We start from the raw sequence: 27802 nt of genomic DNA, 5'->3' as shown, positions 1-27802 counted from the left end.
ACCTGTAGTCAGACTGATAGGTGGAGATCCCGAAAAAGAGTTAAAGGATGTCGTCTCCTAAGGAACACAAAATCTGGGTGACTTCTGGAAGAACCCCAGACAGTCTACAGGCCTTAGTCTTGGAAGGATTGCTTAAAGACCCTATCCTCTCTCCTCTGTTTTCCATGTCTCTGAACCTTCCCATTTCAGATCCCAGTAGTTCTCCTTACAAGTCTTTTCTTGTCATTAGAGGCAGCCTTTATCACCACATTTCCTCCCCTCTCACAGCCCACAAAGAATCACACTCAGGGTACAGCTGACACTGGAAATTGGATGTAATTGCATCTCAAGATAGGCACAAGCAGAGCTCAGATAGGTTCCCCATGTGATGCAGTGGCAGGAGTGTTTGGGTCATACAGCACCCCCACCCAGTTCTGGCTCTCATTTCTTCCTCATTGACTCTGGAACAACATTATCTCTGCAGTAAAGGGTAGCATAGTAAATTTGGTTCATACAGCAGTTGCATTTAAGAATGGGAAAGCTAGGATAGTGGTATGGGGTAGAAGGCAGAGAGGAAAAGATGCATTCTGAACAACTCGTGCTCTTACAACTGCCTGAGCCTCTCCACAGCAGCCTCCAAATCACCCCCCGTGGCAATAAGTGCCTGGAGATTCTCTTCAGGATTCAGAAAACCCATGGCCCGCAATTGCTCCAGCTGCACCTGGAAGTGAGACGCAGGATGCAGCTGCTGGTGATTGGTACTAGCTAAAACTTGTAACATCCGGAGGAAGGGAGTTGAAGGGAGGCTCAGCTCAGTAGAGCCTTGTTCTTGGGGAACCTCTGGAGCTGGGGCTCGAGGAGGATTCTCAGGCATGCAAGTACCGTCTCTTGGACCTATACTTCCTGTCATACTCCCCAGTCCTGCTAGGCAAGGCATGAACCAGATCAGGAGGCGCGGATCTTCTGTCGCCAGGATTTGCAGACCCTGCTCAATCTGCAAGAGGGCATTCATGGCACGGGGGTTTGCCACGGCTGCCTGAAGGTGCAGCATCAGTGGAAGTTGCTGATGCATCTCCTCCTGCATCTGGGCATCCTGATTCAGGTCAGCTGTTCTTAAAGGTCTTGAATAAGTTGGTGGTGGCAGCCAAGTAGGTTCAGGGACTCCAGAGGTGGTTGTCATAGGGGAAGATGATGAAGGAACTAATGGGGCCCTTTCAGCAGAATCTGCTAGCCCTGAGACAAGATCAGGCATATTGGTACTGTGGCCAGTGGAGCCCTTCCCTGCCCCATCTTGGCCTCCACTTTGCCCAGTACTGCTCTCTGTGGAATATCCCAGGAAAGCTCTGCAAGAGGAATTTCCTTTGATGGCTACTGACTCTTTGGAGACTGACTGGCCTGACCCAGGTTCCTGAGATGAGGATGAAGTTGGAAGGACTCGGTTTCCTGGTGGGCATGGTTCCTGACTGAGGGAGGATGTATTTCCCTGCAGGTAGGTTCCAATGGACTGAGGAGTCTCAGATAATTGTTGAAGATAGTCATAGAGCCCTATAGTACCCGGAAAGTTTGAGACCCCATTTCTAGTTTCAGATACATTCTGGTCCCCAGGCTGCCTTCCTTGCCTACCCCCTGAGCCTTCATATGTGGAAGCCCAAGGGTTGGGGAGAGGGTCACAGTTCTCAGTTCTTGAAGGTTGACTGTTGCCGGCAGTGGTATCAGCATTAGTGGCAGTAGCAAAGGGGTTGCCACCAAACTGCTCCTGGACTGCATTAAGCATCGGGTCCATAATATCTGTGTACATGGTACGAAGTACATTATAGCCACCAGGGATGCTTTCCAGGTTACTGAGGGCCCGGTCCTGGCTGCGCATCATTTCCTGCATCATGGCAGGATTGCGCAGGAACTCCAGTGTCTGCCGCATGATTTCAGGGTTGTTAAGAATATGCCCAATCTCGGGGTTTTGCTGGATCAACTGTTGCATGTGGGGATTGTCAAGAACCAGCTGCCGCACCAGGCTCGTATTAGACAGCAGACCCTGGATGAAAGGATCATCAATGATCTGAGCCACAAACTCAGGCACGGAAACATGCTGCCAAATAAATGAGCTTGGCTGGTCAGAGAAGCTACCAGAGGCCAGGCCCAGCCCATTGAGGCCTGTGAGGGTACCTAAGCTGAAAGTGGGAGGCCCGTCTGATGGGAAAATGGAGTTTGGCTGGGGAAGTGATCCAGGGTTTGGGGCTGGGGCAGGGACTGGAGCAACTGGGCACGGAGTACCCATGGGCCGCCGCTGCATCTTGATGACCAGGTGCACTGTGAGGCCATCTCGCACTCCACACTGTGCCAGAGAATCAGGGTCCTTGAGGATCTTGCCAGCAAAGATTAGGACCAGCTGATCAGGGTGGGCTTTAAAGCGCTGGGATACCTCTTCCTTCAACTGCTGGATGGTGCATGTGTCTGTAACTGAGAAATCCTCCTTAGCCTTGGGCGTCTTCACTGTCACCTTGATGAGGTGGGGGTCCTGGGCTGCTGCTGGGTTGCCCTGTGGCAGGGTCTCTCCACTTTTGGCCATGGTGGGCAGCAGGAGATCCAGGTCTGTGGGGACACAGCTGGGGGAATGAGGATGAAACCAAGATCATCCTTGTGGGCAATGGCAAAAGTAGGAAAGGTAAGCAAGAAGGTCTGGGGTCTTGAGCTCGGGAAAGCTGCAGGATTTGCATGAAAGGGAATGGGAAGTGCCTAGGAGAATGCTTATGGGGAATAATGGGTTGAGAGATGTTGGGGTTAGGGAAGAGACATGGGGCTCTGGGGAAAAGATGTGCAGTTAATGAGTGATAAGGAAATGCAAGAAGGACTGTTTGGGGAATACACACCAATCAGCTGTGACCCGTCTGTCCTCTTATGCAGGACTCCAAACCACCCTCATCTTGTTGCACAGGCACCCCTGAGACCTTCTGAGCCGGAACCCACTCCATCAGGTCACCTCTGTGACCTCAGCACTGACATCACAGCCTCATACGATGGAGTTTTGAGATTCCTCCAAGGTTCTCTGGATCTCTGGAAAGTCCTCCATCACCTTTAACTTTCCTACCTTTATACCTCAATTGTCTTCAGAGGAGGGCCAAGTCTAGGCCAAGTCTTGCTTCCATACAACCTGTTATGTGGTAAATGTTAGCAAAGACCTCTCAGTCCTGTTTCTTCATTCAGACCCAAATTCAGCTAAATCCCAATCAGGACTCTTTTTTCCAAACAACCTATGTCCTTGTCTTCTCTCTAATTCAACATTAACCATGGAGTCTGAACATATTTTCAAAGTATTAATGGATTCGTGAATAGAATTTGAGATGTGAGAGAGGGGACCAGAATGACATAAAGATTTTCTTTTACATCATCATTATTATACCCTAGAAGAATGCAGGAAATCAAGTGGCTGTTTACTGAGAAAAAATTTAGTAAAAATCAAAACCATCTGACAGGTAGGTTATCAAACAGGGTGTTAGTATTGAATTGTACGATCGTAGCATTGATGATTAGCAACAGGCTTCTGTGAAGATAAACACTCTTTAGGACCTGGCTGATCTATGGGTTCCTCCTACTCTGGCCTACCAGGCAATTCTTTCGCTTCCAGACTCACTGAATTTGAGTAAACAAGTAAGGCAATCTTGTGGATGAATATCTAAGTTTATCTATAAAATTTCCCCTTTTATATACGTATGTTGTGGCTGTGTTTTTCTATATGTTTCTGTTTATGCATTTCTGGTTTTGTGTATATCTGTGTTTATACATGGCTTGCATAATTCTCTGTTTTGGCTTTATATGTGCTCATATATGTGAATCTGTGTTGCATGTGAACTTGTGTATTTTGTACAGTTATCTGGGCCTGTGCATGCATGTTCTTATGTATGTGAACATAGTTTCATATATATACATTTGGTTCTCTGTGAAACTATGATCCCTTTATCTCTATTAATATGTATGTGGCATGTGCATGTGTTCATGTATGTATGTATGGTAGGTTAGACAAAAGCATCACACACAGCTAATTACTTAATGAGGAAGGAAACAAAAATCAAACCTCAGATGGGGGAAGTATGTGTAGCCATTTTATTGACAGATCTAGCCAAGGTCAATGACTTGTTACTCAATAGGGAAAGCATTGGTGGTTTTCTCCTGCCCCAGGGCTCTTGCTGGCTGGATGCATCCAAAGAAGTAGAGAAGGCAAGTGAGGCAAAAAAAAAAAAAAATGGATCGACAAACAGGTAACAAGAAAGTAGGTAAGCACGGTGATTAGAATCCCTGGGATCTCTTGAGTTTCCAGAGAGCAGCACTGGTGTCTCCCTCAGTGGCGATGAGTGCCTGCAGATTGGCATGATGGTTTCCAAAGCCCATGGCCTGCAGAGATTCCATCTGCCTGCTGAAGCGAATTTCAGGGGCTTGTAGAGAGTGGGCGGAGTCTTCAGAGTGTAACATCTGCAGTACTGCTTCAGATTTGTGGCAAAACTCAGGCCCTTTGGGGTCGATCATGTCTGGCACATCCCATGACCAGGGAGCCATGTCAGAGAAGTTGCAGCTGGGGCCAGGAAGCCAACCTAGGCCCCAAAGGTAGGGTGCAACCCAGGGTAGAAGAACAGGAGTTTCTGTGGCCAATAGCTGGAGACCCTGTTCAATCTGCAGTATTGCCTGCAATGCCTTAGGGTTGGCTAGGGTTACCAGCAAGTCTGAAAGCTGCGTCTGCTGTAGGAATGTGGACATATGCTGCCTCCATTGTTCACTCAGCTGGGGCATACTCATGAACAACATCATGTGGGCTGCTAGGCAAGGGTCGCTCATTAGCAACTGCATCACGTTTCTTGTAATCTGAGAGTTGGTCTGTTCATCCAGCAACTGCAGATCATCCTCCAGTCTCTGATCTGAGTCACTTAGAGAGATGTCATCCTTACTTTCTGTCTGCTCTTGCTGGGTGATCATGCTGGGTAGGGCTGGCACTTCAACTGGCTGCTGAATTGCACACTTGTGGCTTCTGTCCTTAGTGGAAGCTGTAGCAGCATTAACCTTGGCAGTATGGTTCATTCTGCTGGGGGTGGTATTGGCTGATGATAAACCGCATGAACTGGTATAAATGACTCGGGTTGTAGGAAGCTGTGGGAGTGGGTCCCGCTGTTCCTGAGATGGCGGTGATGAGGGTGGAGACTGGACATGTTCTGGAACTTTTCCTGGCAGGAGAACTTTGGAAAGGTTATTCCCAAAGATATCATGCAAGTTATTGGGTATTTGATCACTGAAACCAGCATGGCTCTGACTCAAGACATTGTCCTCACTTGGTATTGTCTCTAAGCCCAGATGGAGCTGTGGGTTCTGTGAATGTTCAAGGCTCTGTGAAGGTTGTTGAATCTGCATTATCTCTTGGATTACGGCAAGGTTCCTGGCCAGTTCCAGAGTCTGCCATAATATCTCAGAATTGTCAAGGATTTGGGAAACCTCTGGGTTCTGCTGCATCAGTTGTTGCATCTCTGGAAGTTCTGAGATAAACTGCCTCATGAGATTCATGTTGGAGAGAAGTTGCTGGATGCTAGGATTATCCAGCATCTGTGCCATATGCCCAGGACTGTCCACTTCCAGGTTCTGAATATTTACCTTGGACATTTCAGGCTTAACAAAGAAGGGTGGTTCCAATGGTGTTTGACTCATGCTAGCAGGCTGATGCAACCCAATGCTGTTTCCTTTGATAGTTCCATCCCTCTTATCAGGCTCATCGCATGGCAACTTCCTGAAGGAATGGGTTACGGATTGAGGGCCATGCTTAGATTTGATGACTAGGTAGATGGTGTGGCCATCCAGGATGCCCCTCTGGCTCAGTGTGTCATGGTCTCTGAGAAGTCGACCCATGAATACCAGCACTAACTGGTCCATTTCACATTTGAAATGAGCTGATAGTTTCTCCTTGAACTGCCTCACCAAGGTATCATCTGCTACCATAAAGTCTTGCTGCTTGCCTGATGTCTTCACAGTTACCCGAGTGACATTTGAAGAGATATTCTTGTCCGAAAGCAGATTCATAGGACACCCACTCGGGGCCATCCTGAGGGTTCGGGCGGTGACATGCGGCATGGACCTTAATGGGTGTACAGATGGGGAGCAGCAGATGCAGGGGCAGAAGGGGTGAAGGCAGCCAAATATTTCTGCTGGCCTTTGTCTCAGGAGTTGTATTCCCAGGTCACTGATTAGTTTCCTTGTTCTCCAAAAATGAATGAGTGACTGGGCTGGGGCCAGATACTTTGTGGTGGTATACCCCCACCCGAGCTCTCCAGATGTGACCCAGCTGGGACCTGTCTTGGCTACTGATTCATACTTGGTACAGGATGAACTAAGTGGTGCTAACTCTTCCCAGGGTGGCCTCTCACCCTGCCACACCCATCAGTCTCATCTACTTGTCAGAAAAGAGATATTGTGATGTCAGCTCTAGCTTCAGTCCCTGCCAACACAAGACTGGCTGGGGAAAGAGGATGTTTGGGGGATCCACTGTTGTGTGGATCTGTAGCATAGCACCGGATTGCTAAGCACAAGGTCAGCAGTTCAAACCCACCAGCCACTGTTAGAAACCTTATACAGCGTCGCTATAAATCAGAACTGACTCAATGGCACTCGACAACAGTAACAATTGTTGTTGGAATGAGATGCCATCAAATCTGTTCTGATTCATGGTGAACTTACGTACAACAGAATGAAAAATTGTCTACTCCAGAACCACCCTCACAAATTTGCCTGCAGTAAAATTCTACTTGTTGTTTGAGCCCACTTTTTAAGTCACTGTGTCAGTCCATCTCACTGATGGTCTTCCTTATTTTCACTGACCCTCTACTTTACCAAGCATGATATCCTTCTCCAGATTCTGTTCTTCCCTATTAACATGTTCAAAGTGCTTGAGGTAAAGTCTCGAAATCCTAACTTCTAAGGAGCATTCTGGCTGTATTTCTTCCAAGACAGATTTCTTTGCTATTCTGGCAGTCCATAGAACTTTCAATATTCTTTGCCAACACCATGATCCAAAGGCAAAAAAATCTTCTCAGGTCTTCCTTATTCATTGTGCAGCTTTTACATAGATAAGAGGCTACTATAAATATTTCAGCTTTGGTTAGAATACCTCAAACTGACATCTTTGCTCTTTAACTATCTGAAGAGGTCTTTTGCAGCAGATTTGCCCAATGCAAAGTGTCACGTGATTTCTTGACTGCTGCTTCTATGAGCATTGATTGTAGATCCAAATAAAGTGAAATCCTTGGCAATTTTAAGAGTTTCTCCATTTATCATGATATTGTCTATTGGTGCAGTTATGCAGATTTGTGTTTTCTTAATATCCACGGCTTTGGTCTTCATCACTACGTATTTCCACCACTCTTCACTTTCAGCAAGAAAAGTATCATCTGCAAATAGTAGGTTGTTAATGAGCCTTCCTCTAATCCTGATTCCATGTCCTTCTGCATATAACCCATCTTCCCAGTTTATTTGATCAGCATACAGACTGGATAAGTATACTAATAAGACATAATCCTGATGCACACTTTTGTTAAGTATCTCCTTTTTCTCTTTGAATAGACTGGCTTTGTTCTGTGTACAGGTTCTGAATGAACACAATGAAATATTCCAGAATTTCCAAACTTGACACTGTTATCCATCCATAGTTTGCTATGATTCACACAAATACTTTGCATAGTCAATAAAAGAAAAGCAAACATCTTTCTGGTATTCTCTGCTTTCAGCCAAGATCCATCTGACATAAGTAAATGATAGTTATCCCTCATTATATGTCCTCTTCTGAATCTGACTTGAATTTCTAACAACTCTCTGATGATGTACTGCTACAACTATTTTTCTGTGCATGTTTTTTTTTTTTTTTTAATTATTATTATCTTCAGCACAATTCTATTTGCATGTGATATTATTTTATTATTGCATTCTGTTGGGCCACTTTTCTTTGGTTTGGGCACAAATATAGAGCTCTTTCAGTTGATTGGCCAGACAACTGTCTTCAAAATTTTGTGGCATAGACTCATGAGTGTTTTGAAGTACTGATGTGGCATTGGAGGATAATCCCTGGACAGCTAACCACAAGGTCAGCAGTTCAAGCTGCTCCTCAGACGCTGTATACAGGGCCGCTATTAGTAGGAACTCACTTAATGGCATTTCACAACAACAATGAGTGCGCCCAGTGCTTCATCAGTTTGTTGAAACATTCAGATGGCATTCCATTAATTCCTGGAGCCATGTGATTTTTTTTTTTTTTTTTTTTCTAATGCTTCAGTGCAGTTTGGACTTTTTCCTTCAATATATCAGTTCCTGATCATATGCTACCTCATGAAATAACTGAACATCATCAACCAATTCTTTTTGATACAGTTCTTCTTTTGATGCTTTCTGCATGGCTTAATATTTTGCTCATTGAATCCTTCAATATCGCAAGTCGAAGCTTTAATTTTTCTTCAGTTCTTTCATCTTGAGAAATTACAAGAACGTTCTTCCCTTTAGGCTTTCTGGCTCCAGGTCTTTGAATGTTTCATTATAATACTTTAGTTTTCTGCGGTTGTCATTTGAAATTTTCCTTTCAGCTCTTTTCCTTCAGTGTTTCTTCTGTTTGCTTTAGCTGCTTTACATTCAAGAGCAAGTTTCAGAGTTGCTTCTGACATCTATTTTGGTCTTTTCTTTCTTTCCTGTCTTTTTAATGATATTTCGCTTTCTTTATGTATGATGTTCTAGATGCCATCATACAACTACTCAAGGCTTTGGTCATTAGTGTTCAATACATCAAATCTGTTCTTGAGATGGTTTCTAGGTTTAGGTGAGATGTACTCAAGTTCATATATTGGCTCTTACACACTTGTTTTAATTTTCTTCAGTTTCAGCCGGAACTTGTATATGAAAAATCGATGGCCTGTTTCAGAGTCGGCCTCTGGCCTTGTTTTGGCTGATGTTATAGAGCTTTTCCATTGTCTCTTCCCATATATGTCGTCAATTTGATTCCTGGGTATTCCATCTGGTGAGGCCCATGTGTATAGTTACCATTTAAAATGCTGGAAAATGATATTTGCAATGAAGAAGTCGTTGGTTTTGCAAACTTCTATCATGAACTCCCTAGCTTCATTTCTATAACCAAGACCATATTTTCAAGCTACTGATCCTTCCTTTTTGTTTCCAACTTCTGCATTCCAATCACGAGTAATTATGAATATATCTTGATTGCATGTTTGATCAATTTCTGCTGAAAAAAAATCTTCAATTTCTTAATCATTGGCTTTAGTGATTGGTACATAAATTTGAATAATAGTTGTATTAGCTGGTTTTCCTTGTTGTTGTTAAGGGCCATCAATGTGATTCCTACTCATAGTGAACCCTGTATAGGGTTTCTGAGGAGCTGCTGGTGAGTTTGAACCACTGACCTTACACTTCAAAACAACATTGTGGTCCAGTGCTTATCCTATAGAACCACACCAGGATTCTGATCTTCCTTGTAGGTGTATGGATATTATTCTATCAGTGACAGCTTTATACTTCAGAAATGTTCTTTTTGACAATTAATGCTATACTGTTACTCTTCAATTTGCCATTCCTGACTTAAGAAACCATATGATTATCAAAATGGCCAATACCAGTCCATTTCAGCTCACTAATGCCTAGACTATTGATCTTTATGTGTTCCATTTCATTTTTGACAACTTCCAATTTTTCTAGATTCATTCTTTGTACCTTTAACATTCTGATTATTAATAGATGTTTGCAGTTGTTTTCTTCTCATTTTGGGTTGTGTCTCCCAAACTTTGCTCATTCATGTTATTACACTTGACTCTACTTTGAGGAGACAGCTCTTTCACAGTTGCATTTTTGAGGGCCTTTTAACCTGAGGGGCTCATCTTCCAGCACTATAGCTAACAACGTTCCACTGTGATTCAGAAGGTTTTCAGTGGCTAGATGTCTTTGGCCCTAAGAAGCAGGAGTAGGGCATTCCAAATTAAAGATGAGTCATTCATTACAAATTATTTTTCATTTATGCACAGACTAAGTAAAAATACATAGCTAACTGGATCCTCATTCATACATGCTCAGGTTTATTATATACACAAAATGCATGTAACTATGTCTCTGGGATCAGCCGATGGTTGAAGACATGTTTTCTCAGTATTCTTGTCTTAGTCTCATTTATTAGCGTGCATGCAAAAACAAGGTCAATACAATAGTTGCTTCCAAGGTGATCTGCTGGACCAATTAAATTCAATAGAAATCATCTCAGAAGGTAATGGCAACAGTTGTTTGGATTTTTGCTTTGGGGATTCCAATGGGGTAATCTTGATAGATTTCCTCAAAGGATACAAGATGATCACAGGAGCTTATCATAAAAAAAGTTTTAAGAAAATTGAAAATTTTCCAGTGAGAAAAGGACCAAGAAAACTGTCCCAAATCTCAGTTTTCCACTGTGACCATGTACATGCTCATTTTTTTGTGAGTAGCAAGGACTGTCATATGACAATTTTGTTGGGAAACTTTATCCCATACACCCTAAAGCCCTGGTCTTGACCTCCAGATTTTTATTTCCAAAACTCAAAAGAACTTTGAAAATGAACACAATCTGAGTTTCTCAAGGATTCCAAAACTATTGTTTTGAGGTGGTGTAAATCAAAGAGCACAGAATTCTTTGAGGAAGAATTGATGTTGTTGTTATTGTTGTTAAGTGCTATCAGTTTGGTTCTGACCCATAGTGACCCTGTATAGGGTTTTTGAGGAGTGGCTGGTAAGCTTGAACTCCTGACCTTGCAGTTCAAACCGACTTTGCAGTCCAGTACATTAACCCACAGTGCACACCAGGATTAAGAGAGGTAGAAACATGGCTTTCCAAAGTGTATTGACCTTGATGGAGGATATGTTGAGAAATAATAGCTTCTCATTTTGAATTTTTTGTTGTTTTATTTACAAACAACTTATTAGTTTTGAATTACAAAAGAGAAGGAAGTAGCCAGGGCAGTGCCTTTTGGTCTTTCAGTATCATTGCCTCCCAATCTGTCTTTATAAATACCCTTTCTAAAACCCAGGAGCACCTGGTCCAACATAAACTCTTTGGACATTCTTACAGCTATGTAGTGTTAATACCACTCAGAATTTCTTAGAAAATGCCCCATTTATAATTTAGGATTCTTTGCAATTAGTTTTCCAGCTCATTTTTTGCAAAATTTCTCACAAGAGAAGTGACTAGTTGTCCCTGGTACCTATTTATGTAAATTTATAACAAATTAGTAGCTTCCAACTCTTTAGAGAATGGTCTTTCTGAAATGGGAACAGTGACCATAAGCTAGGCCCATGTGCTTTCTGCACAACCCTACACTGGTTGTAGCCAAGGGGTTCCCATGTCCCAGGACAGTGACAGAGGAAGGATAAGGCCAGACAAGGAGTCCATGGGTCTTGAGAACCTCTGTGTATTTGTCGAACTTTTCAAAGTTCTTCTAGGCCTGCTTCCACAGCCTCACAAATCGCTGCTTCTGCCTGTAATGGAGTTTGGCCTTCTCTTTCTTTCCTCTTCATCATGGTGGCCATTACTGCCTCATGCTTCCAGTCTTCCTGCACTAGGCAGCCCAAATAGGCAAATTACACATAGGCTTGAAACGTACAACCTTGAGGACAGGAACCACCATCTGATTTTTCCTGTCATGGTGGGGACAGTATCCTGTCAAACACATTGAGGCCTAACCATGTTTGGTCTTGTGAAGTAGCATGCCTTGCACAGACCATTAAAAGATGCGACTGGGGGCATAGAAGTAATATGAGCCAAGGAATAGGGTAATATTCATGTGCTTGTGGAGGAAAACTGGATACTTCAACTCATTGGTGCAGAAGTTGCCAGAAATGTTGATATCATGGCGGTACACAGCCACCACCTTTCAGTTCAGCAGCACCTGCTTGACAACAATGACTGTGGGTGTCTCAGGAGATAGCTTCAGCCACCAAGCACCAGGACCTGACCCTCTGTCATCAGCAGCAGCTACTGGGGGCTACATTAAAATTTTTTGTTGAGTAAAGGTTTTTGTGAATTTATAGCCATACATTTTTTACTTAACCCTGATATGCCTCAGTCTCTCCTACATGCTATGCTAACAGAAATTTTAGAATGATTTGTTTCAGTGTCCCAGCCTCATCTTTAGTGTCCACCTTTGGGTCAAAATGTCTATAATAAAGGAGGAGGGGTAAAAATGTTCACTGATTGAGATTCTTAAGGAAACATGGCCAGGGTCCTTAAAAGCCAGATTCTCATTGCCATGCAAATTTGAAGGATTGTGCATTAATTTTATTTGGGAAGCTGATGAATTTGAATTCCCTAACAATAGATATGTTCAAATATATATTTATACCTGTGTTGATGTTTGGGTTTAGATGAGAAGAGTAGATATTCAGGAGTGGAAGGTATATGTTCATTTGTGAGTATATGTGTGTGTGAACGTGTATTTATGAGACAGTGTTTGTAAAATATTCTGGTATACCCTGTATGACTGTGAGGACTTCAGAGTCAAATTCCTGAATGTCCTAATCACTGGCCTAGTGGGTAGGTGTTCTATGCAGACAGAGAAGTGGCAAGCAGAGAATCTGGAATCCTATATTCTCAGTGCGTTGAACATGAGCAAAGAAAACAGACCAGGAGAGTTATTGCTATGACATCAAAGGATTCTTGATCGAGGAAGGTTGGACATCTAGCCCAATCCATGTTAGAACCCCCTCAGGCTAACTGACCAGTTACTAACTTCTAGAGCAGGACTCAGGCCTAGGTACCTCTCTTAATTGTACTTAAAAATGAGATTGAGACATAACAGAGAAACAGGGATTTTCAGGCCAAGACCACCCCTTTTCTGTCTATTCACCCCACAGAAGAGAAGAGTTAGGAGAATGAACTTCCATCTTTTACCCTAATAACCAGTTTCTCTGGATCTTCTGCACTGGAACCAGATGCTGCCAGTCTGAGAAAATTCTTAACAATCTGGGTCACAGCATCATAGAATTGTCTAGTCTTCAAATGTATAGAATGAATGTGTAGAAGTCTTAATTTCCAAAACAGGAATATCAGATTCCAAAGCACCAGAAAAAAAAAAAAAGACTCACATATACCAAGATATCAAGCTGATTTTTTTATTTGTTTCCCAATCAAATCCATCCACCCATTATTTAAGGGGTGATTAATATGATGAATTAGATATTAATTACATTATGAACTAACTAGACAGAATCAATTTCTTCCAATCAGGACTGATTATCATCTGGGGGAGTGTTCCACCTGGAAGTGAGGAGGAGAATACCCTTGCACCAATGACCTGCCCAGCCCTGGAGCCTCACAGCCTGAAGGATTTGTTGGATTTGACAGGCTTAAGTGGGGCACGGACCCCAGAAGGCCTTTTAGCTAGTGGTCTTGGTGACTTCTGTTTCAGTGTCAGGAAAGTCAGATCATAATTAATCAGGTATCCATCATTGTAGACATAGAGCTTATGGTCCGAGGGGCAGTAATTGATGCCCTGCAGTGTTTCCAGCATCTTGTCAAGTAGGATGCTAAGGTGCCGCTCCTGCCCAGTGGTAGTATCAAAAGCATAGAAGATCTCTTCTTGGCGGGTGCTAAGGGAGCGTAAGGCATACAGCACCCCACAGGCCATAAAAGCTCCTGACAGGGCTGGCTTGTACTGGCTGGTGCGCCAGGTTTTCTCCACTTCTAGGGTGCTGGCATTGAGACGACTGACGACTAGGTTACCTTTACTCTCCTCAGTAGCATAGAGCGCCCACAGCCCTTTCTCATCACCAGCGAAATCTATGTCCTTCCAGGGCACACCAGCATAAGGGAAGCGGTTGTTGTAAGTGGCACCAGGCAAGGGACGCCGCAACACTAGGGTGTTGGAGGAAAGTTCTACCTTGGCTATGTCTCCTGTGCCATAGTAGTTAAAGTACATGAAGTTCTTGTACACCGTGTTGCCACTGCCATCGCCATAGCCCATCTTCTGCTCCTCATAGTTCTTAAGCAGCACCAGGTCATCATAGGACTTGTACAGTCGATAATAGTCAAAGTACCTAGGACAAGCCACCACGCATCAAAATCATCAAGTCACAATAATAAGCAGGGTTGCCAAGAATGCACTGTTTTTAAAGGTCTGGGTCGGCTGCTAATTAAGAGCAAGAGCTTTGGAATTAAAATCGAGTTTTAGGACATAGTAGGACAAAATACTGTAAAAAATAGTAGTTGTTAAGTGCCATCGAGTCAGTTCTGACACATAGTGACCCTATATAGGGTTTCTGAGGAACAGATACAATAATAATGATAAAAATACCAACAACAACAGTGCTTAGACTATAAATCTGTTTATGTATTTAAAATGTAATAGAAGCAAATACTGTTGAATGATGATGCACGGAGGAGACTGTAATCATGACACTATCACACAATTCACAATAAAAAACTTTAAAAAAAAAAGTAATATATATATATTTGTGTTTATATATATATATATATATATATATATAAAATAGAAGCTCAGTAAAGTAGATTTTATCCCCACAGATTAGAAGATTAGATCTCAGAGAGATTAAATAATTTGTTGAAAGTGATACAACTGATAATTAAAATCTGTACAAGTAGTAACAAAAGAATCTTCATTTGTTGTCAAAACTGACTAAGAAAATGCTAATAAAACAACACATTATGAATTTTTGTCTCAGAGTGAGCAATTGTACAAATAATAGATACTCTTCTTATGGGCATTGTCCTGTGTCTATACTCCACTGTCTTACACTTCCTTAAGACGCAAGTGTTAGAGCTCTTCTGAACCATTATTCAGGGAGATTTATGCTCATGATGTGACTTTGCAAAGTTTCTTGAATTATTCCTGAGCTATCATTATTTTTGCTCTTCATTGTCATAGTAAGTCCTGCTTTGTTTTGCTTACAGAGATTTTGAGATGATTAAAACAAGAACAAAACAAAGGTGCTTAACTGTACTCCGGGGCTGCAGTGTCTGTAAGACTCATAGGGATTATCAGCAGTGGAGCTCCCCCTGGGTATCATATACAAGGAGTTGGAGGTTCAAGTCCACCTCGACATACTTAAGAAGAAAGGCCTAATGATCTATTTCAATGGGAAAATCAACCATTTTCCTAAACCCTGTGGAGCATAGTTTTACTCTGACAGACCTAATCTCCATGAGTCAAAGTCTACTTAACAGCAACTGTTAACTGTTATCAATAACACTAACCTTCATTAGGAGCATTGGTGTGGCACTGTAGGATAAGCACAGGACTGGTAACTTCAAAGTGGACAGTTCAAATCCCATACAGGGTCACTATGCATCAGAACTGACTGAATGCCACTTTACAACAACAGTCTTTATTCACTGACAATGACTAACTGAGGCTTTTGCACAGCTGGTTCAACCCACACTCATCACCTCTTCCTATGCCCTTTACTCACTTAGGCCTTAATGCTTTTGCATTCTCCCTGTGAGTTGTGCCTACCTCCCTAACCACGCTGCCAGTTTATTGAAGGGCTCATTCATTGATTTATTTTGGCTTTTTTTTTCTTTTATTAAAATTTTATTGTATATTTTTTCTTTTATTTACTTATACCTACTACATTGCCAACATTTTACTATGTAACTTCACATGACCTCATATGTCTAATTATCTTAACTTTACAAATAATTAACAATGAGTCCAAGATGACAACTTGTTTCTCCAAGTTCACTTAAGTGATAGTTGTTGTTGTTAGGTGCCATCGAGTAAGTACCAACTCATAGCGACCCTATGCACAGCAGAACAAAACACTGCCCAATCCTGGGCCAACCTCACTACTGTTGCCATGCTTGAGTCCATCGATGCTGCCACTTGGCCAATCCATCTCATTGGGGGTCTTCCTCTTTTTCTGTGACCCTCCACCTTACCAAATGTGATATCCTTCTCCAGCAACTGGTCCTTCCTGATAATATGATTCAAATTTTTATCTGTTTGACTCCAAGTCACAAGCCAGGATGGGAATATTTATTAACGCACCCTCTAGGATGCTAGAATTAAGCTTTTGGTGGTGGTAGTAGTTATGTGCCATGGAGTTGTCTCCGACTCATAGCGACCCTGTACAGGGTTTCTGAAGCTGTAAATCTTTACAGGGGCAGAAAACCTCATCTTTCTCCTACTGAACAGCTGGTAGTTTCGAACTGCTGATCTTGCAGTTTGCAGTCTGATTCATAATCACTACATTTAGTGAGCAGAAAGTTGGAATTCTCAAGCTCAGATCTAGAAAATGTTGCTTTTGAGATAGACTCAGATTAGATAGAACTAGTTTTAGCTTAGCATGGTATTAAAAATGTCTAAACAATGGCCATCCTTGACCAGGAAACAAGCATTAGAAGTAAACTGTCAGGCCTATACAGTAGGTTATTCCATGGATATCCCTGAAAGAAGAGAAAGCCAGGCTAGGACCACAAAAGACAAATCTGGGATGGGGACAGGGTACATTTAGGATGAACCTGAGTAAAGAACAGAGCTCATCCTTGACTCACCTGCCATCTGCACGCAGAGGGGCCACCCAGTAGAGGGAAGAGACTGGATTAGGGGCTGAGTCTCGGCCCCAGGCACCTGCTTTGTATGAAAAGCCTCTCCAATTGAGGCGCACCACAAGGGGTCTGCTGACTTTCTGGAGGCCTCCATGAGCACAGGAACCTGAAAAGGTGAGCAGGCAAGTTACTGGGTGTGAAATACACAATCCACAGAGATGACATTCTGAAAGTATAATTGCCATATGTACATTTGAGTGTATATACATCTGAGTGCACATAATAAGTCCATAAATTGGTACAATTTTGAATAGAGTTTAGTGTGTATATCTAACGGGTGTGCTTATATGTTCATGTACAAGGATAAGGTAAAAATTGTTGCCACCAAATCATAGAGAACTCTATTAAACAGAAATATCAAAATGTGAAGTTATTGTTTCTCAACATCTCCATCTAGGTTTATACATACTTCTGATGGCAATGTTCCTGTCTCTAACTCTTCCCCAAAGAATTCTGCATTCCTCAGTTTACACTACAACAAAATAGTAATTTTTACATCCCTAAGCAAAGATGTCAGCTTAAGGACTAAGGTGTGCCTGACCCAAGTCATGGTATTTTTAATAACCTCATATGCATGCGAAAGCTGGACAGTGAATAAGGAAGACTGTAGAAGAATTGATGCTTTTGAGTTATGGTGTTGGAGGAGAATATTGAAAGTGCCATGGGCTGCCAAAAGAACCAATAGATCCGTTTTGGAAGAAGTGTAGCCATAGTGCTTCTTGGAGGCCAAGATGGCCAAACTTCGTCTCTCAAACTTCAGACATATTGTCAGGAGGGACCAGTCACTGGAGAAGAATATCATGTTTGGTAATGTGGAGGGTCAGAGAAAAAGAGGAAGACCCCAAAGAGATGGATTGGCCAAGTGGCAGCATCAATGGACTCAAGCATGGCAACAGTAGTGAAGTTGGCCCAGGATTGGGCAGTGTTTCATCCTACTGTGCATAGGGTCGCTGAGTTGGTGCTGACTCAATGACACCTAACAAAAGCAACAACAAGGTACTCAAATCATGTCCCTTTTCAATGTTTCATAGTTTGGGGGAGAAAAATAAGTCTGAAGGGTGAAGATAGTACTGTAGAATGGACAAGGTAAGATTTCTCAATTGCATTCTCATAGACAGCTCTCACTACCCTAGAAGAATGGGCAAGTGCATTGTCATTATGGAAAAAGTTTCTCAATGCGAATTTCCTGGCCTTTTTTCGCCAACAAAGTTCTCAATTTTCTTAAAATGTCTTTATGATAAGCTTCCATTATCATACTGTGTGCTTTGAGAAAATTTATCAAGATTGTTGTTGTCATTGTTGTTAGGTGCCATCAAGTCAGTAATGACTCATAGCGACCTTATGCACAACAGAATGAAACACTGCCCGATCTGGGCCAACCTCACAATTGTTGCCAAATTTGAGCCCACTGATGCTGTCACTGTGCCAATCCATCTCACTGGGGGTCTTCCTCTTTTCTCTGACCCTCCACCTTACCAAACATGATATCCTTCTCTAGCAACTGGTCCCTCCTGACAATATGTCCGAAGTATGAGAGATGAAGTGTGGCCATCCTGGCCTCCAAGGAGCACTCTGGCTGTACTTTTTCCAACACAGATCTGTTGGTTCTTTTGGCAGCCCATTACACTTTCAATATTCTCCAACACCATAACTCAAAAGCATCAATTCTTCCATGGTCTTCCTTATTCACTGTCCAGCTTTCACAGGCATATGAGGTTATTAAAAATATCATGGCTTGGGTCAGGCCCACCTTAGTCCTCAAGCTGACATCTTTGCTCTTCAACACTTTAAGAAGATCTTGTGCAGCAGATTTGCCTAATGCAAAACATTGTTTGATTTCCACTTTGGGAGCGCTATAAAATAGTCTCCATGACTTTGAGTTGACCTCTCTTGGCTTAGATTTTAACTGACCCAGCAGATCCCCTCAGAAGGTACTCTTTTGATTTGACCATTCTTTTGAAGACAACTTAATGTGACTAAGACAAGTATATTACCGAGAGAACATGTTTTCAGTCATCCACTGATAAGAGACATATATACATGCATGTATGAAGTGGAACCCTAGTAGCAATTCTATTTTGCTTAACTTAATTTATGGGTATACCCACATGTGAGATTGTATCAAACAAGAATGGGAAGTATTTCTTCCCTATCAGGATCTTCACTTCACTTTCCTCACTAGACCATAGCCAACCCTGCACTCACAATCCAGTCCTTGAGAGAGAAGAGCTCACTAAATGCAGTTTGGAGCCTCACCAGGGGGCAGGGATGAGCCAGAGTGACTGGAGGCCTGGTCTTGCTCCCTGTATCTCTCACACTCACTCAGTTGGCCTTCAAGGACATTCACCTCCTGGCGCAGAGAATGGAAGCTACGCTGGTCAGAGTCACCCACAAGCTTGAGGGTATAGCTCGCATTTGCCACCTAAAGAAATGAGATGAAGATGTGGGTTGCAGGGTTCTTAATAAAAGTCCACCAAAATAAACAGCTTGGGAGCTTCTCCCACAGAAAGAAGTGGTTTTGGTAACTGTCAGACAAGTGGGTTTTTGTGAGACAGAAAATTACTGAGGGGAGGCACATCCACCTACCTGGCCCTGGAGTTGATTGAGGAGACCCTCCAACCTACTCAATCCTCCCTTGGCCTTAAGTTGAGTCACCAACTTCTGTGCTCCTTCCAGCTCCAGGCGAAGTAGGTTGAAGGCTGGGGCTTCATAGGATGAAGGAAGGGCACTGGGACTCTTGGACTGCAGGTTGTGGGCCATTTCCAAGACCTGGTTATCCTGATAGTCAGTGGTGCAGGAGTAGTCACTGACCTGGGCATGGACAGGATCAACAGGTAGTCCCCCAAACTTCAACAAATGTGACTGTTCCCAACTCATACCCTTCCACTGCCACATAACCTACAGAGCGCTTTCACATGTATCATATTTATTCGCTTCCATCAACAGCCCTTGATGCGGGCATTGGGCTAGTACTGTTTTACAGCTGAAGATATTCATATTGTCCTTTTCTCTACAGGAGAAAAGCTCTTTCTCTGTGCCACCAGGTCCTCTCTTCCTTTTCCTGGTTAGAACTGTGCCCTCAAAATGTCTTGGGAGTAAATGAATAGAGAGATTGCCAGCTTTCCATCTGACCTCACATAATCAACTTTCCCCAGGACCCAACTGGATGACTTTTATAACCAACTACAATAAAATCATTGCTACAAAACTTCACTTCATCTTTTTGTAGAGTATCAGTTGCAAGCCCACAAGTGTGGTACATAGTTCCTCCCCATATTGCCCCTTTTGGAACTTGTCCATTCAGTCTCTCCTGCCTCTTTTCCATTGGCTATCCCACTTCCAAGCATTTGCTTATTCTATAAAGAAACAAAATGAAACAGACACATTTCTACCCAGTCAATTCCAATTCATTAGTCCTTGGGTGGCACAAGCACTTAAGCACTCAACTACTAGACAAAAGGTTAACAGTTCAAATCTTTCCAAAAGTGACCTGAAAGAAAAGCCTGGCAATGTGGTTCCAGAAGCTAACAGCCTTGAAAACTCCGTGGGGAGCACTTCTACTCTGCACACATGAAATCACCATGTTTTTTCTGTACTTGTACCTTAATGTTTTGGGGTAGTGCCATAGGACAAGCACTCGAGTGCTAACTGAAAGGTCAGTGGTTCAAATCCACCAGGTGTTCCTTGGAAACCCTGCACAGGGTCACTATGAGTTAAGTGTTGAAGGCATTTAACAACAGCTTGTACCTAAATTTTCTCTCCCTATTTTCCTTCTCACCCTATCTAGAAGACATGGAGATGGAAATTTTTATCATTGTGTGGTGCTGTAGGATAATGCACTGGACTGCAAGGTCAGTGTAAACCAGAAGTTTGTTGTTAAGTGCTGTCAAGTCGGTTCTGACTCATAATGACCTTATATAAGGTTTCTGAAGAGCAGCTGTTGGGTTTGAACTGCTGACCTTGTGGTTTGCAGTCCAGAACTGATCCTACAGAGCCACACCAGAAGTCCTCAAGTTCACCAGCCACTCCTAGGAAACATTTACAAGGTTTCCAAGAGTTAGAACTGCCTGGATGGCACTTAACAACAACAAATCCCAAGTGGTGGTGGTTATGTGCTGAGGAGTCCATTCCAACTCAGAGCAACCCTGTATAGGGTTTCCGAGGCTGTAAGTCTTCACTGGAGCAGAAAGCCTCATCTTTCTCCTGTGGAACAGCTGGTAGTTTCTAACTGCTGACTTTGCGGTTCACAGCCCGATTCATAACCACTACACTACCAGAGCTCCTTACAAATCCCAAGTAGAGTACCAAAATTTCCCCTCATACTAAGACTCCGTTTCACAAAGCAGAACTATGTTTCTCTCAGCTCCTTCTCCCGCCCAGGGCTGGGTCCAGGAAAGGCTGAATCTGAAGAATTCCTAGTCCCAGCGTGAAGTCTCAACACTCACCCTTGAGAGTTTCTGATCATACTTGTCCAGGAGCTCTTGGGTCCTACTCTGCAGCCTCTCCAACTGCTGCAGGGGAATGGGATTGTTGGGCAGGTGGACCACACAGTGGCAAGTGCCATTCTCATCCACAGAACCTGGCATGCTTTTCACCAACTGCAAAACCAAAAGAAATCAAGGTTGAGCATAATGCAATATGTTGAGGTACAATGTACTGTTTGAAAACATGAGGCTGTCCCTACTTTGGAGTGCCTGAAAGGAGTTCTCCACAGAGTGTTCTTCACTGTCTAGGCATCTCCCCATCGTGGGTTTCAGCCACCCTTCTCTTGATTTCCCACAATCGAAGCTGCAGTCCACTCCCAGCCCCTATCAGGACTCCCTTACCCTGGAGTCCTGGCATAGCATTGCAGGACAATGCACTGGACCGCAAGGTCAGCTTGAACTGCAAGGACTGTGATTGAAACCCACAAACTACTCCTCAGGAACCCTAGTCAGGGTCACTATGAGTCAGAACCAACTCTGTCTATGACACTTAACAAAACCCTTTACCCTACCTCATGCACTAGCTGGAGCTGGCAGCCATTCACAGGGCTGGGTGGGAACTTATGCTCTGTGGGAGAGAGCAAAGCTGTTCTGAAAGAAATGCTAAAGGATAGGCTTCAGAGTTTTACTGTTCTATAGTACGCCCATTCTAGATGGTTGGCCAATTCCTTCAACTTCATCTTGCCTTGAAAATAGCAGTAACAGAGAATTTCCAATCATCCAAGAAATTAAGATTAACAGCACCAGAGTCTGGACTAATATTTAGCATTTACAAGAACATATTGATGTGCTGTTAAGTGCTGTTGAGTCAGTTCTGACTCATAACGACCCTGTATAGGGTTTACAAGGAAAAACTGGTGGGTTTGAACTGCTGACCTTGTAGTTAGCAGTCCAGTGCTTATCCTATATCATCACACCAGGACTCATACAGGAGCACAGCAAAATATAAATGTAACCCATATTTTAGAATTGGGAAAAAAAAAAAAAAAAAAGATTCTGAGAATCTCAAAAGTGTGTTACTGAGTTACATACTTAATAAGTGACATGGCAGAGAAGTGCCCTAGGTAGGTTCCATGTTTGCTCTAGACTCCATGCTCTTAGACACCAAAGGGAACTGCAAAAGCTGAAGCTATGTCAGGGTAAGCAGTGCAGGCCAGTAGGGAGAAGGTGGGAGATTCTTTGCCTCAGTTAAAGAGAATAAAGGAGGTAGGGAGGTTCTAAGGTTGAAGGATAGATAATTTGGGAATTCTTCTCCCTTGCCTATCATCTTACTGACATTCTTAGAACCCAAACCCATTGGCTCTAGACTGTCTGAACTCTAATTCTGACTCTGACATTGTGCTGCGGTGTCTTTGTGTGTTGTTGTTGTTGGTAAATACCATGGAGTCTGTTCTGACTCATAGCGACCCTGTACAGGATTTCCGAGGCTATAAATCTTTACGAGAGCAGAAAGTCTCATCTTTATCCTGTGGAACAGCTGGTAGTTTCGAACTGCTGACTGAGAGATTAGCAGCCTAATTCGTAACCACTATGCTACCAGAGCTCCTTGTCTTTATCTGTATAACAAGGATAATAAAGGCATTTGACTTCCTGTTTTCTTTTGAAAATTATAAATATGTATAAAGGTATTGGTAAATCACCTCAACATAAAACAGAAATCCTCAGAAATAGATCAGTAAACAACATCCTGAAAAATAAGAAAAAAATTAAAGTTGTCAAGAATTTCACTTCACTTGGATCCAAAATCAACGCCCAGAGAAGCAACAGTTAAGAAATCAAATGACATTGTACTGGCAAATCTGCTGCAAAAAAAAAATCTCTTTACAGTGTTAAAACTTACTTTGGATATGTTATAAGGAGGTATCTATCAGTCCCTGGATGTGTGGTAAAGTAGAGGGTCAGTAAAAAAGAGAAAGACCCCTCAATGAAATGGGTTGACACTGTGCCTACAAAAATTGACAGAAACAACAAAATAATTATAAGGATAGCACAGGACTAGATAGTGTGTCACGGGGTACACAGGGTCACTGTTAGCTGGAACTGTACCTAACAAGAGCAACAACAAAATATTTAGAACAGTGCCTCTTTTATAGGAAGGTTTTGTTGTTGTTAGGTTGCATTAAGTTGGTACCGACTCATAGTGACTCTATGCATAACAGAATGAAACACTGCCCAGTCCAGGACTAGCCTCACAATTGTTGCCACGCTTGAGCCCATTGATGCTGCCACTTTGCCAATACATCTCTCTGGGGGGGTCTTTTTTTTTTTTCTCTGACCCTTCACCTTACCAACTATGATATCGCTTTCCAATAACTGGTCCCTCCTGTCAACATGTCCAAAGTATGAGAGATAAAGTCTGGCCATCCTGGCCTTCAAGGAGCACTCTGGCTACACATCTTCCAACACGGATCTGTTTATTCTTTTAGCAGCCCGTGGTACTTTCAACACTATATAGGAAGGGTCATTTATATTTATATATGAGTCATTGCTATAATACCCTTATAGCTACCTCTCCACAGTCACTATGAGATAGAATCTCCCTTCCCAGTTCTGAATTGGGACTGTAGCAGCAATTGGGTTTTCCTTATAGACTCTTCAAGAATTAAGATGTGTGTTCCCTGATTTTCTCTGAAACATCTAACCCACAGCTTCTCTGGTCCTTGTGGTTAAGCTGGTTGTCTCTTCAATCTGAAACCCCAACTCAATACTTTAGCTTTAAGAGGATAATAAGGCAGAGGTCCTATAGCCTACAATAGTCCAGAATGGCCTCCCTTAGCTCTAGCATACGCAGCATAGGAAGAGGGAGAGTTTTGCAGAAAGCAAGGCCTTACAGTACAGTAGAATGTCTTTTCGTCCATTGCCTTCATCCTTGTCTTCTCTCTGTTACCCTATGCCCACATAAACCAGGGAAAGAACAGAGCATATAGAAGTAATCTTTCCTTTGTCTCTCCCATCCTTCCTAAGTCTATCCAATTTCATTCTCTCCAGACTCTGGGGCTTCTTAAGTAGTCTCAAACAGTGAGGGAAACTAGACTAAAACTCAGAGCAATCTCTCCTGCCAGCTTGTGATTCCTCCCCTTCTGTCTGTACCTGGGGTTGTCCTGGAAGTACCAGGAGCAACAGCAGTAGGCTGATCAAGAGGGCTGCGACAAGCTGCATCTTGCATCAGTTTCAGGAGTAGTGCGAGTCTTTGGGTTTTCCTTGGGCTTTTATCTCTAGGCTCAGTGAATAGTCTCAGCAGGAGGGGGCACAGATCAGGACATCTGGAAAGGCTGCCAGTATGAGGGTAAACAGGGAGAGCATGGGGTGGGGGAAGAGGGTGTGACAGGGATGGGGTGGAGGCAAGTTTCTCATTACAAACAGGGTCTTTCTCATCCATTTCCAAGATGAGATCTGCCCCTGCCCATCTGGGCCCTCCTGTCCAAACAGATTAAGGAAACCTGAGATAGCCTGTGGGGGCCTTGGGATGGGTCCCTTTCAAGAAGGAATTATTGTTTCCCTGAACTTCAAGGAAGAGGATACTCTAAATGGAAATGTAACTCTACTTGCTCAATCTCAAAGACAGAAGCCATTTACTTAACCATGAGCTTTGGCTGAAGGCCAAAGGGTATATCTGGGGGGATTGCTTCAGCAACGTTATACTGATGTGATCTATTAGATACCCTCACTTGACTCTAGAAGTTTGCCTCCTGCATTATCCCAGGCACTCAACATTTTCATCCCATCCCACTATTCAAATACTTTCCTTAATCTGAGGTCCTAGTGCCAACAGTTTTTATTGTCTGTTCTCTAAGGAAACACCCTCCCAGTTTCTTCTAACCAGCTACAGGCTTTGTCTCACTTGGATAATCCTTACAGAGAGGCCCGCAGTTCTTCAGACTCCCCTCTAATGTTCCTAGTCCTGGACACCATGAACCGTTCTCTCCTCCTCTGCCATCTCCCATGAATACTTTTCAGAAAGGGAAGTCTCATGCTCACCCAAGTGCCTAGGAAGATGTCAGATTTTTGATGAAGAATGGGCCCCCTATTATTTCTGGCGAAATATTTGGCCTCTGAAACTATGAAATCCGTATCCTTTATTATGTTCCTACTTCTCACTACAAATCCAACTTTGGGAATTATAAACACATTACTACTCATCTTATCCTTTAAAATAATTTCCTTAACACAGATCCAGTGAAGAAAGGTCTGTGAAGACCACAATCCCCATTCCAGGCCCAAAAGCTGAGAGCTTAGCTGAATGTATGAATCCAGGAAGAAATGGTCCAGGGGTCTTTTGGGCAATATTAATGAAGTCCCTGGAGTCCTGGTGTGGCACAGTGGGTTAATGTGCCAGACTGCAAAGCCATTTGAACTGCAAGGTTGTTGGTTCAAGCTCACAAGCTGCTCCTCAGAAAACCTATACAAGGTCGTTATGGGTCAGAATCGACTTGACAGCACTTAAAAACAACAACAACAACAATGAAGTCCCTGAGTGTTATAACTGGTTAGCACAACTGTCTGCTAACCAAAAAGTTGGTGGTTCAAGTCCTCCCAGAGGTGCTTCCAAAAACAATCAGCCATTAAAAAGCCTATACGGAGCACAGCTTGACCCAGGCACACATGAGTCTCCAAGAGTCACCACAGTCTCAAGGGCAACTGGCTTCGGGTTTATATAAGAGATTACATCTTTATCTCCTTTTACAGATCCTCATCCTCTGACGCTGCTCAGGGTCAGCGATCCAGTTTCCATCAGCTCTTCTGACCTGGCTTTGTTTGGGGCCTGAGGGGCCGTAGGGATCAGGGAAGTCAAAGAGGAATAGATTGGGAAAACTTCACCAGCATGGAGTTGGAAATCTATCCAAGGTCAATGTCCATATGGAGGTCACTATATGGACACCTTGTGGAGGGAAGAATAGAAGGAAGGAAGAGTATATAACAAAAGAGACAGCACAGAGCATGGTGATGAGTGTGTTTCCATAGTTTGCCAACTGTAAGTAGCCCATGGCACTATTGGAAATGCAAGATGAGCATCAGCATCTGAGCAAAATGAGGAAGCAGACTAAAGAAGTAGACCGTCTACTCCATTTCCTGCCACAGCCAATGGGCCTCCCAGGCTCTAGGTATTAATCATCCAGGTCAGAAACCATGTCAATTTCCAGAGCACGTCAGAACAGAGTGGCGTTCTATTCACATTGTGCCATTTCCGCATATCCCCTGCTGTCGTCATCTCTTCAGCAAACATGGAGTTCCTGCTTCATGTCAGACATTGTACAAACAGACCCTTCAGAAAAACCTTCTGTTCACTAATCTGATTCTGACTATGCAGAGTGATAGACGAAACAAATTTTTGTTGCTCAGGTTTCTTGGGATAGGTTGTGACCTGGGTCTCCTTGTCTGTTACTGTCCAAGTCAAACCTCTTCTTTGACACATGTGTGATAAACCTGTAGAGGTCAATGCCAAGTTATAAAGCAAGAAATCATCTGGGCACAGGCAGGGAAAGGTCAGTTCCATGTGGACTCTTTCCTTGTGCTGCTGACCATGGCAGTGGACTGCTATGTGGCCATTTGCCAACGTCTACATGATGCTGCTTTGCTGACCCAGCATGTGATAGGCATAGTGGCTGTAGCTGCTGTGACCCGTGGTGCCTGTGTCATAGTACCCCCTGTAATTCTGCTCCAAAGATTGCCGTAGTGTGGTCGGCGGGCATTGCCCTACACTTACTGTGAGCACATGGGTGTGGCTGGGCTGGCATATAGTGACACCCGCCCCAACATCTGGGATGGCTTAGCCGCAACATTGCTCTCTCCAGTTCTAGATCTTGGACTCATAGGTGCTTCCCATGCTCTCATTCTCCATAATTTGTGCTGACTGCCATCCCACCTGTGTGGCCCATGCCAGTGTCATCATTCTCTTCTACACACCAGCCACCTTCTCCTTCTGTCTCATCGCTTTGGCCGCCACACGGTTCCTAATCATAGCCACATTCTAATGGCTAACGTATATGTGGTGGTTCCTCCCATGCTCAATCCTGTACTCTATGGATTGTGAACCCAGCAAATCATACAGTGTCTCAGACATCTCAGATTCTGTTGGTCAGGAGTAGTGAGGACTATAGGTCCTGAATCAGCTTTCCCACAAGAATGACTAAGTGTTCTCAGTTCTCTAGCCTGTGGCCTCAGATGTCCAAGCTGTGCTTCAAGGCCCATCTAGGCAGAGCTCTGACCAAGGCCTCTCCATTGTCTGCCTCTAGACATGCCCATACTCAACCCTGACCATCTTCCAACCACAAGGAAAGAGTACACATGGGCAACAAAAAGCTGGGCTAGGCAGACCCCAAAAGAGATCTCACCAGCAGATCCCAGAGCACAGCCAGTGCTTTTGGCACTGTGGATATAGCCAGAATCAAGTTAGCAGCTGCCAGAAGCCCCAACAGCTGGCACATGGGTGATTAAAGTGCCTTATCAGCTGCCAGCAGCCCGAGTAGAAAGACATTGCCTATCAAACCTGTCATGTATAGCAGGACCACAGACAACAGAAAAACAGGCTTGCAATATCTCCAGTCCTGTCACTCCCAGCAAGACGAGGACAGACAGCGCAATCTGGTTGAGAACAGTCATTGCAGTATCCAGCTCCATCTTCTGGTTCCACCTGGCTCTGTGCCTGCCACGTAACTACCAGCTCTAGTGAGAGTATAGAAAGATAGGTAAGAAACAGGGCTTAGGATGCTATGGTATTTGCTGAGTACCAACTTTG

The 27802-nt window shown here is 43.4% G+C and overlaps 4 protein-coding genes and 1 pseudogene across 4 annotated transcripts; 1 reads left to right on the top strand and 4 right to left on the bottom strand.

The window, feature by feature from the left end:
- Positions 1-583: 583 nt before the first annotated feature.
- Positions 584-2545, bottom strand: LOC102841130 (ubiquilin-3-like). The gene has a single exon (XM_006870333.1). It carries the CDS (start codon positions 2543-2545, stop codon positions 584-586), a length of 1962 nt encoding a protein of 653 aa, XP_006870395.1.
- A 1715-nt stretch (positions 2546-4260) lies between these two features.
- On the bottom strand, positions 4261-6081 carry UBQLNL (ubiquilin-like). The gene has a single exon (XM_006870332.1). The coding sequence runs from the start codon at positions 6079-6081 to the stop codon at positions 4261-4263; it is 1821 nt and encodes a 606-aa protein (XP_006870394.1).
- A 5183-nt stretch (positions 6082-11264) lies between these two features.
- On the bottom strand, positions 11265-11983 carry LOC102840362 (annotated as a pseudogene).
- Positions 11984-13328: 1345 nt separating this feature from the next.
- Positions 13329-21746, bottom strand: LOC102839992 (olfactomedin-4-like). The gene is made up of 6 exons (XM_006870331.1): positions 21696-21746; positions 21028-21180; positions 19169-19393; positions 18839-19004; positions 16529-16688; positions 13329-14052 (listed from the first exon to the last, which is right to left on the bottom strand). Exons 1-6 carry the CDS (start codon positions 21744-21746, stop codon positions 13329-13331), a joined length of 1479 nt encoding a protein of 492 aa, XP_006870393.1.
- Positions 21747-22110: 364 nt separating this feature from the next.
- On the top strand, positions 22111-27097 carry LOC102839610 (putative olfactory receptor 52P1-like). The gene is made up of 3 exons (XM_006870330.1): positions 22111-22130; positions 26497-26713; positions 26948-27097. The coding sequence occupies exons 1-3, from the start codon at positions 22111-22113 to the stop codon at positions 27095-27097; spliced, it is 387 nt and encodes a 128-aa protein (XP_006870392.1).
- Positions 27098-27802: the final 705 nt, after the last annotated feature.

This window comes from Chrysochloris asiatica, unplaced genomic scaffold (assembly GCF_000296735.1).
Source record: "Chrysochloris asiatica unplaced genomic scaffold, ChrAsi1.0 scaffold00140, whole genome shotgun sequence".
NCBI classification, from domain to species: Eukaryota; Metazoa; Chordata; class Mammalia; order Afrosoricida; family Chrysochloridae; genus Chrysochloris; species Chrysochloris asiatica.
Note: the sequence above shows the minus strand (reverse complement) of the source record. Positions and strands in the feature narration are given on the sequence as shown.

Coding starts and splice junctions, on each gene's coding strand:
- LOC102841130 (XM_006870333.1), bottom strand. CDS start 2,545: ATGGCCAAAAGTGGAGAGACCCTGCCACAGGGCAACCCAGCAGCAGCC.
- LOC102839610 (XM_006870330.1), top strand. CDS start 22,111: ATGGCAGAGAAGTGCCCTAG. Junction 22,131..26,496: donor ATGGCAGAGAAGTGCCCTAG/GTAGGTTCCATG, acceptor ATAAACCTGTAG/AGGTCAATGCCAAGTTATAA. Junction 26,714..26,947: donor CCTGTGTCATAGTACCCCCT/GTAATTCTGCTC, acceptor GGCCCATGCCAG/TGTCATCATTCTCTTCTACA.
- LOC102839992 (XM_006870331.1), bottom strand. CDS start 21,746: ATGAAGTTGAAGGAATTGGCCAACCATCTAGAATGGGCGTACTATAGA. Junction 19,005..19,168: donor TCAATCAACTCCAGGGCCAG/GTAGGTGGATGT, acceptor TCATTTCTTTAG/GTGGCAAATGCGAGCTATAC. Junction 14,053..16,528: donor CCTCTGCGTGCAGATGGCAG/GTGAGTCAAGGA, acceptor GGCTTGTCCTAG/GTACTTTGACTATTATCGAC.
- UBQLNL (XM_006870332.1), bottom strand. CDS start 6,081: ATGCCGCATGTCACCGCCCGAACCCTCAGGATGGCCCCGAGTGGGTGT.